The sequence below is a fragment of the Lytechinus pictus genome, chromosome 2, assembly GCF_037042905.1.
Source record: "Lytechinus pictus isolate F3 Inbred chromosome 2, Lp3.0, whole genome shotgun sequence".
Classification (NCBI taxonomy): domain Eukaryota; kingdom Metazoa; phylum Echinodermata; class Echinoidea; order Temnopleuroida; family Toxopneustidae; genus Lytechinus; species Lytechinus pictus.
In genome coordinates, this window is record NC_087246.1 from 33819638 (window position 1) to 33835699 (window position 16062).

General features: G+C 34.5%; 1 protein-coding gene across 1 annotated transcript in view; it reads left to right on the plus strand.

The window, feature by feature from the left end:
• Window positions 1–215: 215 nt before the first annotated feature.
• The window catches only part of LOC129281135 (uncharacterized), a 34989-nt gene continuing 19142 nt past the window's right edge, over window positions 216–16062 (plus strand). Inside the window, exons 1-2 of the mRNA XM_064115510.1 lie at window positions 216–252; window positions 5822–5988. Of these exons, the coding sequence (XP_063971580.1) occupies window positions 5838–5988 (151 nt within the window). The 5' untranslated portion in view covers window positions 216–252; window positions 5822–5837. The remainder of the gene's footprint in view (window positions 253–5821; window positions 5989–16062) is intronic.

Genomic DNA, 16062 nt, shown 5'->3' on the forward strand with positions numbered 1-16062 from the left:
GCTCCCTGTTCTCCTTGGTTGGAAATGGATTGAAGGTAGTTCTGATGTGAAAATAATCTGGGGAAATTCTTGACAAATTACCTTTTCTGTGATATGAATGTGATTACTGATCCGTGGTTCAATCAAATCAGTGGAGGATGAGAAATAAAATGATTTTTTGTTGTCATTATTAAATGATTTTCTCAATTTTTTCTCTTTTCTTTCTCTTTAGGACAATGACGATGAAGCTGAAGAAAGACTAAAGAGAGGATGGTAAGAATACAGATTACATTTTTATTTTTTTGATAAAGGCTGTTTCTAATCCATACTAACAAGTTTTTCAAAGGCATTTAAAAGATAATACCATGGGGGTGTTCAAGTGATTTTTCTGTCACTTGTGAAAATAACATCTAAAACACAACCATTAAAAACAGTGAAATTTGTGTTTTGGGACTTTGTTTTTAATTTTGCAGAACCACAGTCACTTGATCAAGATATCTTAAACATCACAATTCATCTAAAAAATATTTTCCCCTTATAGACACATGAATTGCATTCACTCCAAGTTGACCTACATACATACTCCCTGGGTCAAACTCACTTCTCTGTAATGCACATGCACGCAGTTGGTGTGGTTGAATACATAGAATCAGCATAGATTGAAATCAATTAAATGTTTTCCCACAGTAACCATTTTTTTTTTTCATTTTTTATCCAGGATTAACACCAAAAATTGTTAATAGATTTATTTCGGATTCGTGTTTGTGATTGAAAAAAATCCATTGATCACACCAATAGCATATTAAAGTGAGTTCCATTCGTATTGTAACAAAAATATTGCATACTTGTATTTGACTCACCGTGCTTCTGAATGTCAACGGCCGGATCAATTTCTTATGAGCGACGGCGAATGATATACACTCCCACTCTATTTACATTTGCATAGTGATAAAATGGTTGTTTATTTGAAATTAATCTTTGCTCTTCCTGATTGAAATTGTTGCTTGTTCGGTCAGAGAGAGAGAGAGAGAAAAAAAAGACCACTCTCAAGAAGTTCTCTCGCACCCTTCTGATCACAAAAATAGGCATTAATTACAAGAACTTGTGCAGGCCGCAAAATATATACCTGAATGCACATCCACGTGAACAAGGTAACATTTTCACTCTGGAATTACTTATAACGGATGCGGACTCTTCTTGCATCTTGTAATTTGCTTTCACACTACAAATTTTCCTTTGACCTTATTTGAAGAATCCTTGCAAAATTCTTGTAGTTTTTAAAAAGTACCTATAATTTGAGGATGTTTCCTTTCAGGGAATTTGCCCATCTTTCAAGGGTTGATTTTAATAACTCAACTCTCAAATTGCGATTGATTGATTGATCTAGATTTGTGTATTTCAGAGATAGAGAAGTGAAATTGAATCAACACCCTTGTGTTTCTGTGATCAGGAGGTGTGTGTTCAAGAACCCATACCCTCTGTAATGTGTGTTGACTTTGACAATTTTCTCATTGTACTTTCTAAAGCTGGTTTACTGGAAACCGGTTCAGTTTGACAGATCACTTTGCTAGCGTTCCCATTTGATTACCCGAAAGTGGTTTTCAAAACCACTTCACGTAAAGCGGTCTAGTTGCTATGAGAACACTCTCATTGGGGTGACATGTTTTATGCGAAATTTGACAAAACAGCAGCGTAGGCATTCCACATACAGTGTGTGGAGTAGTGTGCTCATAATGTGCGAAGATCGCTTCCCGAAGAACGGTTGTGTCCTCACTTGCGCTAAGACCAGTTTAACGAGGCAATGCAATCTTAAAAACTACATCGCGATGTGGTTTTCCGAACTGGTTTGGAAGATGGCTTCCAAGACCGCTTTGACCATTCTTATTACTCGTTAAACTAGTTTCCACTGAACTAGTTTCCAGTAAACTAGTTTTAGGGCAGTATCGAGAATGGGGTCTTTGTGTGGAGAGGGTTTTGGAAAGTGCTTCCATGTGCATGATGACTATTCAATATTTGTATGAGCTGGGTAAAAGACTCACATATTTGCAGTTATTTGACTCGTGTTTTAAGCCTATCTTTTATAAAGAATAAATAACTGTATGAAGTATCATGAAACCATTGCAAAGTTTAATGCAAATACACATCTATAAAAAAAAAATGTGGACAGAGTGGTAATGTATGTATTAGTACATTGAACCGATGCTGGAACTAGATTTCGGTCTGTTGATCAGGAAATGAAATGTCAACTCATATTTCAGTTTTATAAAACAATTAAAAGCAGGAAATGCTTCCTTAATGGGTCAGATGCATAAAAAGTAGCAATTGCTTTTGCTTGATTCCATATGCTTAAAAATGAGCGAGCAAATGCTTTTGCTAGTAAGTTTAAGCAACCGCTAACTGACTACTAGCATTTTCTTGACGATTAAACTATTAAGCGTATACATAAAGCAAACATTTCACTTGTGCGTTTAAGCACTTGCTTGGTTTTTTTTTCAAGCTCCGTCAGAGCAGCTTGAGCGTTTGCTTGATCAGGGCGTTCATGTTTATGCACCTGAGAGAGAACCCCGAGGTGTACAGTAGCCTGCTTGTACATGTTTTCTTCCTAGTAAGTGCAAACCAAATGCCAAATATATCAATTTATCAAAAAGAAACAAGTTAGTTCTACACCACGTCCAAGGAAAAGATGTTATATGAAAGAAGCGGTAATTTGCACTGCCATACCTTTGCGCTCGAGTCCTGCCTTTTCTGTGAGTCTTGTTCGCACCAGCGTGACGTCGCTATTGTCCAAACCGCTAGCAATTGCTTTCTGAAGGCCAGAAAAGGGTTCAGGCACTAGCAAAGGGTTATGCGTATGAAATAAAGCAATTGCTGAAGCATTTTCTTTTGCTTGCCAGCAATTGCTACTTTTTATGCATCTGACCCATCATTACACCAAAACTTTAGTTAATGTTACCAGAGTTCTCTATTCTTATTGGAAAATATGAAATACTCTATGGTATGTTCTGTCAAAAACACCAAATAAGAAGCTTTGAGACATGTATTGTAGGCTATAGTCCTTTACGGTTAGGTGGTTTTAAATCAGTGATAAAATAAGAGAAACATCAATAAAATTTTGGTGAAAATCTACCAAAGAACAGGTAAAGAATTTTTATTTGATGATGTCACATATGCAAGCAGATCTTCCATATCACATAGAATACACTAATTTTTGCCTACATTTTTATTCATATTTTTCTCTCAGTTTTACTTTTATAATAATTATACATGTAAACTTGAGATCAGGACGTATTTCCTCTTGAATGTTGTGGATAAACATTGTAGATCATTCTACATCACATGGATATATTAAATGCGACACAGGGTGGCTACGTCACGTCACGCACTAGATGTAGCTGTTGTCAACCTCGTTTGAGCAGCATGCCAGAGGTGTTTGCCATGGCAACGGGGTGTGTACATTGCTAGTGAATGATTGACGATACACCAAGTTATACCATTTTAATTAAAAGAATTGGGTTACGTGATTGTCCTCTTCATTCAAAAGTGGGCTTGTAATCTTTATATAATGGCTCTACTCCATTTTAAAGGGATGGAATTTTTTTTGTTTGGAATTTTGGATTATACATCGAGAGAGGAGAATCGGGAGGATAAGAGGAGAGAGAGAAACAGAATGAAAGAGAGAGAAGAGAAGAGAGATGTTGTATCACAAATTTCATACATTTTCAGGATTGAAAATGCAGTTTTGTACTTGTTACTAAATAAATAGCAGGAAATGTACATGTAAATTACTTTAAAAAGTAGCAAAACAGGATTGTTTAACATGTACGCCTTTCAGGGTTTTACATGATTATGTTGTAGTTTATTCATTTCAGTTTAATCACTTAACCTCCCTGGAAATAAGCATAACAAAGAAGTACCAACTCTTTGAAAATGCTTAGTCTATCAACTTAGCCTTCAATGATGAAATATAAAACACAAATTTAATCATCTTAGAGGCTGTTCTCACTACGTTCCTAAAACTAGTTTACTGGAAACTAGTTTAACGCGTAGTGAGAATGGTCAAAGCGGTCTTGGAAGCGATCTTCCAAACCAGTTTGGAAAACCACCTCGCGATGTAGTTTTCAAGATCGCTTTGCCTCGTTAAACTGGTTTTAGCGTAAGTGAGGACACAACCGTTCTTCGGGAAGCGATCTTCGCACATTTTGAGCGCGCTACTCCACACGACAGGTGTAGAATGCCTATGCTGCGGTTTCGAATTTCGCGCGAAATGTGTCACCCCACTGAGAGCGTTTCCACAGCAACAAGAGCGCTTTACGTGAAGTGATTTTGAAAACCACTTTCGTGTGATCAAGTGGGAACGCTAGCAAAGCGATCTTTCAAAGTGGTTTCCTGAATTGGTTTCCAGTAAACTAGTTTTCGAAAGCGTAATGAGAACGGCCTCTATTACAGACAAGAGGGTGTATCATATCAGGGTTATATGAAGTCAATGTGGTTTGCTTTAAGAGTAAAACTAATGAAATTAGAATATGGTAGCAATGTTTATTTATATTAGTTTGTGTTGCTATGGAATTGAACATGACACTTATTTAGAGAAGGCCAACATAAAAGGATACAATGCCAGATATCATTATATGCCATGACAAAATGTGCATGTACCTTATTTTATGTCAGATTTTAGTCATCTCTATTATAGTCAACTACTGTACCTCAATAGAAAAGGCGATATCCGTATATAGGAGTTGCCAGGGCAACTCAATTTTGCTGACAAGTGACACAGTCTGTATTGCATCATTAATGATTGAGGATTTACACTGTACTGTTACACTTCCTCTTGATAAACTGATTGGAAATGTATCACTTTTCACAGACTACACTAAGCTACATAAATGACTTAATTGTAATAAATTATCAGGTGGATGAATTAGGAAGTAGACATTGATATAGTGTAAGCGAACAATATTAGTTAAATTTTCTGGAGAGATAACTCTTGGCAAGTATACTAGAAATAAATTGATTTGATAATAAATGACTTAGCAATGATTACTATTATTGTCGTTTTCTGTTCAGTTTAGTTGTTATAGTTTCTGAGGTCACACAATCGCAACAGTAGTGTATCTGTCGTGTGCTTGAACTTACCATATTGTTGCTATCTATAGATCAAGAATTTTTCATGTCACCCCAGCCAGATATCAGACATATTCACGTTTTTATGACCAGAGTATATTTGACAACAATAAGCACGTACTAGACATTGTCATATACAAGGTCGTATAGAAAACTATCGGAACATCCTCCACAGTCATAAGACACAGTCATTTTACTTGTATGTCTAAGACACTGTTCTCACTACCATCCTTAAACAAGTTTACTGGAAACTAGTAACATGTAATGAGAGTGGTCAAAGCAGTCTTGGAAGGGAGCCTCCAAACTGGTTCAGAAAACCTCCTTGCGATGTAGTTTTCAAGATCGCTTTGCCTCGTTACACTGGTTTTAGTGTAAGTGAGGACACAACCGTTCTCCAGGAAGCGATCTTTGCACATTTTGAGCGCCACACACTGTGTGTAGGATGCCTACGCTGCGGTTATGATTTTCGCACGAAACGTGTCACCCTGCTGAGAGCGTTCCTGTAGCAACAAGACCGCTTTACGTGAAGTGATTTTGAAAACCACTTTCAGGTGATCAAATGGGAATGCTAGCAGAGCGATCTTCCAAACTGGTTTCCTGAACCGGTTTCCAGTAAACTAGTTTTAGAACGTCTAATGAGAACAGAGTCAAATAGACACTAATGCACAATGCAGGTGTCACATTAAATCTCTTTTCTCTTTTTCTTTCTCTTCCACCACAGTGAGAGCTTCTTCGCCATGAAGGGTGCAGCCATGGTTCTCCCACACTCCAAAGATTCCAAAAGGCCCATCAAGAAACACCCAGGTTCGGCCCACCCTTCCACAAGTCATCCCGCTGTCCCTGTCGACCTTGACCTCATCCCCTCCGGGCCCCCGCTGCCAGAAGCTCGTAAGACACACGCCGCCGCTCAGAGTCATATTCAGAAATTATCTTGGGACACACGTTTTCAGATTCATATTTTATATTTTTTTCGGCCATGAAATATTTTTGGTGCCGTCTGTTCATTTGCATCTTCTATGGTTGTGATGATGGTTGATGTGGTGTTTGAATGGCTGTTTGAGTTTGGAACATTTCACATCACAATGGCAGAAAGTCATCAGGTTTTTATCTTCCTATCACCTTATACTTGCTTTTACCTCTACTAATATACCGGTAGTCCATCCCTATGTGTTTTGACTAATTTACTTTTGAATCAGGGGAAAATGTCTTTTATCTATTTAGGGGATATTTGTTCTAAGCCTGATGGTAATTAATAGGGGCGATTTTTATTTCTTGGGCTAAAATAGCACTCCATATTTTTATCTTATAATTGTTTGCCCATTTTGAATTATTTGGTACCACAGAGAACTTGCATATCACTAAAAAAGGAATGATTTTTACCATCTTTTCACTCTTCTCCTTTTCGCTGAGGTGCAATGGTTCTATGCATTTGGTCTTGGATTTTGTTACATCTATCAATATTTTTTTTGTTTTTTCATGATTGATAAAATAAATAAAGTCAAGTATATAATCCGTCTCTTCATTGGAATGCTATCAGGCAGGCCTAAATAAAATATAACAGATTAATTTAATTTTAGGTGAAACCTTTATTGTTTTGATACTTTATACTAATAATCTAGGGTTGATTTTGTAATTTACCATTATGAATTGAGAAATTGATGAATACCATTAATAAACAAACTGTTATATTTCTTTTTATCAAATATACCTCTCAGAGATGTTAATGATCAATGGCTAAGTAAATGAGTACATGTAGGCCTTAATTAATCAATGAAATAGGAGTAGTACATGATATAAATTGATGAATGACAAATTCTACAGTTAAAGTTTAAGAAGTGTGGAATAATTGAAATTGATACTGATAATAACTGTAGTTTTAGAAACAAATATTTTTAATCTTAAACTACATGATTCATAGCTCCCCTGGTCGTTTGATGAATCTGTACATTAACTGTGAAATGTTCCTCGTTCAAACATGATTGCCGTAACACAAGAGTAACTAATACCATCCACCCATATTAACTGTTGCCCAACTTATATCAAACTTACAAGCATGGGGTTTATGTTAACTGTCTAACTTTTCCCAAATTCTTCACCTGAAGTTTTTTCCATAATGTCTTCATCTGCGTTTCTACATCGCTTGCAGATTTTTACAAAGTTTTATATTTCAATAATAATCATGCTTTTATATATTTTTTTATTTTGTTAATTTTGATTTACATGTTACAATTCAAGCAGCACTTTAAATCAAGCAAGTAAATCATGCATTGCTTATTGCTCCGACATTGTATCATATCAATGGCAGTAAAATTTTATTTATTTGGGCAATTAAGTGATACTCATATTCTACAGGATGATACACATGGGGGGATGAGTTATTTATTTCATATAGCCTTCCCCCACACACTTTTGATTTGACCACTTATGTTATTTACAGCATACTAGTAGGAAATAATCCAGGTTGACTCTTATTTATTTTTTTGCCTCTTTGCAGCCCAAATCACCTCCAACATTCACAGCATCGCTATTGGTTATGACCCTCTTGGTGGAATTGCCCTAATCTGCCACAATTTATCGTTTTTGTTCTTCATTTTCTGAATTTCTATTTACCTCCTGATATAAAAATAATATCCATGATTAGTTAAGAAAAGGCCCCAAACTTAACAAGAAAATAGCCCTTGAAAACAAGGGATTATTTACCCCATGTAATTAATTTCTCCTTTGTATGTTATTTGATGTAAATTCCATCAAATGCATTTTTGCCCGAAAAGTTTAAATGAGTTGCCTTAACATTCAATGTATTATCAGACGCATAAGCTTCAGTGAGAAAAGTATTTTTACTTTTCAAAGATTGGAATTTGGGGGATTTATAGGTAGATGCAATGGCACAAAATAAAAATTGGAAACAAATAACTCGATTCAATTTTCTTTGATGGATTTCATCAAAATCTTCATTGTAATGTTTCTTTCATTTCTACTGCTATTAAAGGACAAGTCCACCCCCAATTAAAAGATGATTTGAATAAAAGAGGGAAAACTCAAATAAGCATAACACTGAAAATTTCTTCAAAAATTAGATGTAAAATAAGAAAGTTATTACATTTCAAACTTTTGCTTAATTTCACAAAACAATTATGGGAACATCCTGGTCACTATGAAAATGAGACGACTGGTGACATCAACCATTCACTATTTTGTATTTCATTATATGGAATATGAAATATTTTGATTTTCTCCACATTGTCATGTGAAGTAAAGTTTAATTCCTCCCTGAACATAATAAAAAACAAAACAAAGAAATTGTGAGAGACGTCATCAACTCTTTCATTTGCATATAACTGTTTTGTGAAAAATAAGCGAAACTTTAACGAGTCATAACTTTCGTATTTTACATGTACATCTGACTTTGATGAAATTTTCAGCATTATACTTGTTTGATTTTTCTCGACTTTATGTCAATAAACTTTCTTTTTATGATACCATTTGATGTGTGTTTATAATAGAGGCTAAAGGGAACGATCATATAGACTGGTATCTAGTTATTTTTAAATCTTTGGACCCCACTGCTTGTAAAGTTTGATATGAGTGTAAGATGCCTACAATGATAGACAAAAGAGAGAAGTTAAAAAAAAGCTATGATTTTGAATAAATTAACATCATAATGCTATTTGTATATTTGTTATAAACCATATATAACAAACCATCGCAAAATAACTAATGACTCGGCTGCAGTGTTGTTGCAATTGAGCTTGTAGTCTCTGATCCATGCTCTTTGTATTTTATTTTCATCTCATCTCTTGCATGTACTGACACCAATTATTTTTTTTATTTTAAGAATCAATTCATGGACTTATTTGAGGGAAAATAAAAAAGTAATTAATGAGGTTCACAGAGGTATGTTTATTTCCATGGGAACGTATGTATGTTGCGGTTTTACAATTTCCTTGACCAAGGCAATTTGTTAGAATCCTTGGGTGAGGTATTAGTCATCAGTACTATGTCCTTTGAATAGGATGTAAAACCACTGACCTTTAGGTTGCTTTAACAAGTGCTGATACTTTCTGCAGCATGCAGTTAAATAGTTTGGTGACATTTTTTTTTTAAACAGTAAAATCCCAGCAGAGCTTTTAATGAAGGCACGTACCACAAATTATTAATCAAATTTTTGCAGACGGACATAAATTTGTTGAATTTAAGCCAAATGGAAAGGAAATTATCACCCTCCTCACCAATATTGTTTGAATTAATTCTTTATGTAATATAAATGCAAGAGATTGAGAAGAAAAAGATAAACAAAGACTGGATCTGAGGCTAATGGGAGCTGTGCTTGAGGAGGAGATTTGCTTGCCATTTACATTGATCTTCAGTAATAGCATGGGATCAGTGAAAATGGTAGCATGATGTTGTATTGTTATCATTTGTGCATGTTGAACAAAAAAGCCAAGCAGCCAGACTGAACATATTTCTCTAAAAGCCATATTATGTAATTTAATTTTTTTTCTTGATATTATTGATTTATGTGGATATTTTTCTTTGATGTGTATACCAGAGCTGCCAAGTAGTACGATTTTTCCGTATTTAGTACGTTTTTGCAACCAAAATACGGCAGTACGTTTTTTCTTTAAAAAATACGTTTTTTTGTATTTAAAAAAAAAAAAAAAAAAAAAAACATTTTTTTTTTTTTTTTTTTTTTTTTTTTACAAAATTGAAATTTATTGAGAAAAATCATCTCAATTTCATAAAACGTACATAAATATGGTTATTAGATCAATGTAATTTCAGGTAACTTGTTTTTTTTTTTCAATCATTTTGTAAAAACCAGGGCGAGATATACACAAGTTTCAATGTTTTTTTTTTTTCATCTGCAAGAGCAGTGCACATTTTAGCTTGCATGCAGCTTGAGCTCCGTGATGGGCGAGTGCGCCAAGCATTTTATTATGAAATACACTTTTTTGGGGAAAAATACAAAATATTTATCTCACACGGTAAAAATACTGATTTTTTTGTCATAATACTGATTTTGGGGGATAAGAATACTGAAAATGCAAAATACAACTTGGCAGCTCTGGTATACACACAGCAAGGTTTCCTTTTAGTTGAAAATTGTCACCTCTCTTGGAAATTAATGCCCTAGAGGATTATTATCGAATTTGGTTTATAACATTTGTTGATGTTTGGATTCTAATTCAAGTTTATTGGTGGTGTTTTGGGAAATGGTTTGACTTGGTGTGTAAAAAAATATAAATTCCATGATCATGAAGATCATCTGTTTGTAACACTAACGTTATGCTTATTTGCTCAGAATTTATGTTTTTATATTGTGCCCCAGGAAATGAAACCGTACAAATACTAAATGTAATTCATACTTGCATACCCAGTGCATTTGGATCCCATGCTGATGTTGAAATGATAAAAAGCTGGGCATAGATGATTAATTGCTTTCTGCCATCTTCGTTCATTGCCAAATGTACTATTATAAAAGCAAACAAAGTGATTGCTTATCTGATTTGGTTTCTGTTTTTGTTCAGTAGATGACAGGCAATTTTCAATTGTAATCCATGCAGACTTCAGTTTAGAATTGCAGAGGGAAAGTTGTTTGGTCTTGTATTTGATAATGTTAGAGATTAAGATGTTTTTTATGAGCTTGTTTGTGTTTTATGCATGCAGCTGTCCAAAGGTTAATCACTTTCTAAAGGGCATGTTTGCTTTATTTATTTTCTGTTTATTTTGATATTTATTTTTAAAGCCATTTAAACATTTTTTGTTGTTTCATAAAAAAAATTGCATGGCTAATGATGGTATATATGAGTATTTTTTAATTCATTTTTTATTTATTTATTATTTGTTTAAATTTAGTTTAATTATAGTTAATTTAATTTGATGTAATTTAATTTTTTTATTTTTTCATTTATTAATAATCTTATTTTCTTTTTGAAGGGGATCTGCTTGGTGATCATTGTTCGTAAGGTTCACTATTCATAATAGAGGAGTGATGTTTGTGCAATATGCAGTCATGTCACACATTTTTAAAACATAGTCCTTGAAAACAGTGATCCTTGTGAACAGTTTGCCATTTCTTTTATCATTCAACATTGTTATATTTCAATGAAATATGTACTGCACACTTTTCTAGTATATTTGATTTGTGACTTAAAATTATTTTGAATTGGTAAAAGTTTTTTCCACAATGTATGACACAGGAGATTGATTGACAGACCACTAAATAGACTGATAGCAGGACAGATTGACAAAAAGAATGAATTTGAGAGAGTGAGAGGGGGGAGACAAAAAAAATAGTGTGGGGGAGGAGAAATAAGGGGGTAGGTGCAAGAACAATTTCAATAGATATTATCATCTATTTATTGTCATATTAACGTTTAAAGATGATTGCAAATTTTTATTGTTTATATTCAGTTTTAAAACTAAGAATTTTGAAAAAGCCAATATATCAGATAGTGTACGACAGATATGAAAAAAAAAGCGTAAAGTTACTCTAGTTGATTATGGAACAATCTCCTAAACATCCTGTCATATACATTGCAGCTCCCTATTCATTTCACAGGTGAAAAAGCAGGCCAGGGCTCAACATTAGCATTGGCCCTGGGCAAACAAAAATGAGAGTCGGGCCACAGAAATTCTGTAAAAGCCCACACTTGGAGGCCCGGTTGGGCTACCAAAGTTTTGATTAAATTGTTATGTTTTCTATTGTTTTAGGGCCACTAAATTGTTGTTACAGGCCACCCCAAAAAAAGAAATTGATGATTTTGGTGGACTGATTGGGCCACCAGGAAAAAAAGTAAGTGCGGAGCCTTGGAAAGAGTGAAACCCATAAGTACCACACTTGTTACATGTGCTTTATCAGAGCTGCCAAGTAGTACGATTTTTTTTTTTTTTACAAAATCGAAATTTATTGAGAAAAATCATCTCTATATGACTCTATTTCATAAAACGTACACAAATATGGTTATTAGATCAATGTAATTTCAGGTAACTTGTTTTTTTTTTCAATCATTTTGTAAAAACCAGGGTGAGATATACACAAGTTTCAATGTTTTTTTTTTCATCTGCAAGAGCAGTGCACATTTTAGCTTGCATGCAGCTTGAGCGCCGTGATGGGCGAGTGCGCCAAGCATTTTATTATGAAATACACTTTTTTGGGGAAAAATACAAAATATTTATCTCACACGGTAAAAATACTGATTTTTTTGTCAAAATACTGATTTTGGGGGATAAGAATACTGAAAATGCAAAATACAACTTGGCGGCTCTGCTTTATACAACTCTTCCTTTAATTTTCCCTTTCATTCAATCAGGTCATTATATTGCTATTTTTCACACATGGAGGTGTTCCTTTTAATTGGAAAATGGCTCCATAATTATCTCCAACAATAATACATGATGATTTTAGGAGGTTTCGGTATTGAATATCCAGGTTGTGTCATCTGTGCAGTAAATGCTTGTAACAGCTGTTAATTGATTTTCTTTCAATTAAGTGTCTTTGTTCTAGATACTGTCTCTGAACTAATTGATTTTAATTGAGCTCTCACATTATGAAGGAAGTTGAGTAACATTTTGGTTTATTTGCTGGGGGAGTGGGGGTTGTCATTTTGGTATGTTGCCTGCTTTATTGAAGCTTACGAAGTCTGATTATTTTAATTTTTTCTTGAACGTGTACAAGTATTTCATAGTATTCAATTACTCTAATGGATTGTATGATGTTCTTCAATAGTTGGAGAAAAGAAGCCTCAATTACCATGATGATTCTCATGTGGAAAGTTAGTTCTGACTTCTGTAATAGATCAGGAATTAAGGCAGAATTATGTTGCATTTAATAAGCTTTTGGTAATTTTAAGTAGAACCAGTGGGATTTCCGTTCATGCGCTAATATTACTGCAATTTGTTTGCACATTAATGTGGGAAGCTTCCTCCAGAACTGACCTGAGAATAAGAATCTGGTAGTTGATATGTTATCATTTTAATTATTTTTCTTGCAAAAAATGTCATATTAAAACTCAGGTGGAATTTCTTGCTTGGATATTTTCATGAAATTCAGACAATATGGCCCATATTCTGAAGTCAGGTTTAACTTTAGACCATGGTCTAACTCTGTGCTAAAATTATGGGAAACCAAACGTTTCAAATTTTGTTTACAGTGAATGCTTCTTATTTATCCTGTGCTCTTGTCTAATTCTTTAATGGTGATTCCAACTGTCATACATATCCTTCCCAGGAGTTCATAATGTTTTGGGAGTCAAATGAGCCGATATATTGAACCTCAACTTAAAACCAGAGTTTAGATTAAACCCGACTTCAGAATACGGGCCTATGTGACCATGTTGACTCAGTTTAATGGAAATTATCCTTCAGTACCTGCTACTCATCATAGGGTGTGTTAGATAGAACATACCGTTATTATAAAAGGACGTTGATGCGAGGTTGATTGAAACGGGAGCAATTTGCCCAGAATGCCATGTAATAATCCATGGTTTCCATGGAGATGGGATGAGATGTAAGAGGGGGAAGGATGGATGTGGAAACATCTAGGGGAGCATTTCATGAAACAACATAGTCAGCGATTTTCACTTATTGTTATAAGCTACTGAAATCCTTGCATCTGATTGGCATAGAACAAATTAGTCATTAAAAATCACAGAGTATTTGCTTCATTTTCCGCTAGAGGATTGGAATAGTAGTAGTGCATTTAAGAGGAGGGATGGGTTATGAGAATAGTGATTAGTTTAATATGGTAATATGGCAGTATTCTATTCCGAAGATTTTACCATGTGACTTCTCGATTGCAATTAGAATAGCTGGACAATGATAGTGTAATATTCTGCTTCTAGCATTTAATACATCGGAATATCTCTGAGTGCTTTACAGATATATATCATTATCCTGGTCATCAGAATCAATCTGGTTTACCCTAACACAATATCTGCACTTTCACCTCTCACTATAGGGAGCTTTTCAGCAAGAGTTTGTAACTCAAATGCTAGGCATACTACATTAGCATTCGCATCCTATCGGGTGTCCATTTAATACCTGGGTGGAGAGTGGCATTCTGATTTTACAATAAAGAAACGTGCAAGATATGTGTTTGAAAGGCCTCAATCAGGAAAATTATTATACGACAGGCAGGGGCAGTAAATTTCATTTTTTGGCGAGATTCTAAATTTCCCCCTGAAGTTCCCACTTGTTTAGAGGAAGCTTCAGACCATAGGTCCCAATCTGCTGTAAGCAGGGGTGTACGCCTGGAAACTAGAGACAATGCAAGGTTTGTAAATGTAATCGGAGGCTGGGGCTGGGGTTTATAATCGGCAACAACTGAAATAGCTCATCTGTCACTAAAGCATTTGTCATATGCCTAACTCATCCATTTTGCACAGCTAAATAAAGATTCTGCAGAGAAGTGTTGACATCTTTGAAGTAAACCAAGTAAAATGTTTATCTATTTAAATACACAAGGTAAGCAATCAATTAGGCTTATCCTTATCCTCTGTGAGGAATAAAAAAAAATTAAGAGACAAAGTTTTAAAAATGAGATGAATAGATAGTCTCGTCTCCGAGGAAAAGTGTTTTTTTTTGCTCTTCTGTTGAGGTGATGATGAGTTAATATGGGTCTTGAGTGTTTCCTATAATTTTTCATTTCCCACACGGAGGAATTTTGAAAATTCTGAAAGAGGGGTAAAAACCATTTAAATCAATCTCAATCTTGCGTACTTAGTTAAAAATCGAAGTATATTATGGATGAGCAATTATGAATCAATCTGCCTCATGCGGAGCCAGTCTAAGCGTGTGTTCATTTGATTTTCTAAGGCTAAAGTCACAATATTTGCAACTCAAATGTAAACTCTTCTGGTTAGCATTCAATTAAATTTCAACACTACTCCCTCTTTTAGAGTCTACCCACTATGTATCACAGAGAATAAGCAAGTTTGACCCATTTAATAAGAAGAGTTCATCTCACTTAGCATGTGATGTTTAAACATAGAGACGGTCCACAGAAGAGATTTCTTTGGTGTTAATTGTTTTTTTAAGACTTCAGTTCTTCTACACAATAACCATCAAGATGGCAACTTTTTGTCAGTATTTTGTGATTGCATTTGGTTTTCTTTTTTTTTACTGACACAAATTAGCTGGATTGCAGCTGCGGTTTCAGCTTCTGAGGTAAAAAGTATTGATTGAGCAAAGCCTCTCATGTTCTACAGACAAGTGAGTGTTGTTGAGTCAACCGATCACTAAAACTCTCATCAGAATGAGTTAAATAACAGATGATAACGTCTCTTACTCTCTTTATCTAAGGAGCTCTATCACTAGTTTTCCTATCATTATTCATTCGTTAGCACTTACCTCGAGGTATTGACGCCGATGAGCCATGTTCCATTTTTAGCTTTCACCTGAGTAGATTACTGTAGTGCATGGGGGTTATTAACCAAACGACCTTTTAATTTCGAGGGACCAAGTTTATCGAGGAAGAGTGTGGTTGTTATAGTACCATTGAAGAAAGAGATTGTATCAAATGTGTATTGATGCTTTGTTTTGTGTTTATCGGAACCATTGTTAATAAGACTTAATAAAAACAGTTAATATAACATTAATATAACTTACTAAAGGCAGTATTCAAGAAATCAAAATCATCATTCCAGCTACAATTCTAATCATAATTGCAAATTCTTATTTTAAGATAGGAACTAATTGGCAGATGTACATGTTTCCACTCAGCAATCTTAAATGTTTATTTTTTTATTTTTTTATTTTTTATAGATAATTGATAATTTCCATTTCTCTACCTGACAGCTTTCTTATATTGTTGATTATCTACAAAGTGATACAGTACACCTTTTATTCTGTCATGAGCAAACGTGACTGAACATGGATTGATGTATAGATATTTTAGTTATTAATGACACCCTTTACCCTCTCAATCTGCATTTTATTATCAAATATTCAGTTTTTTGGTCC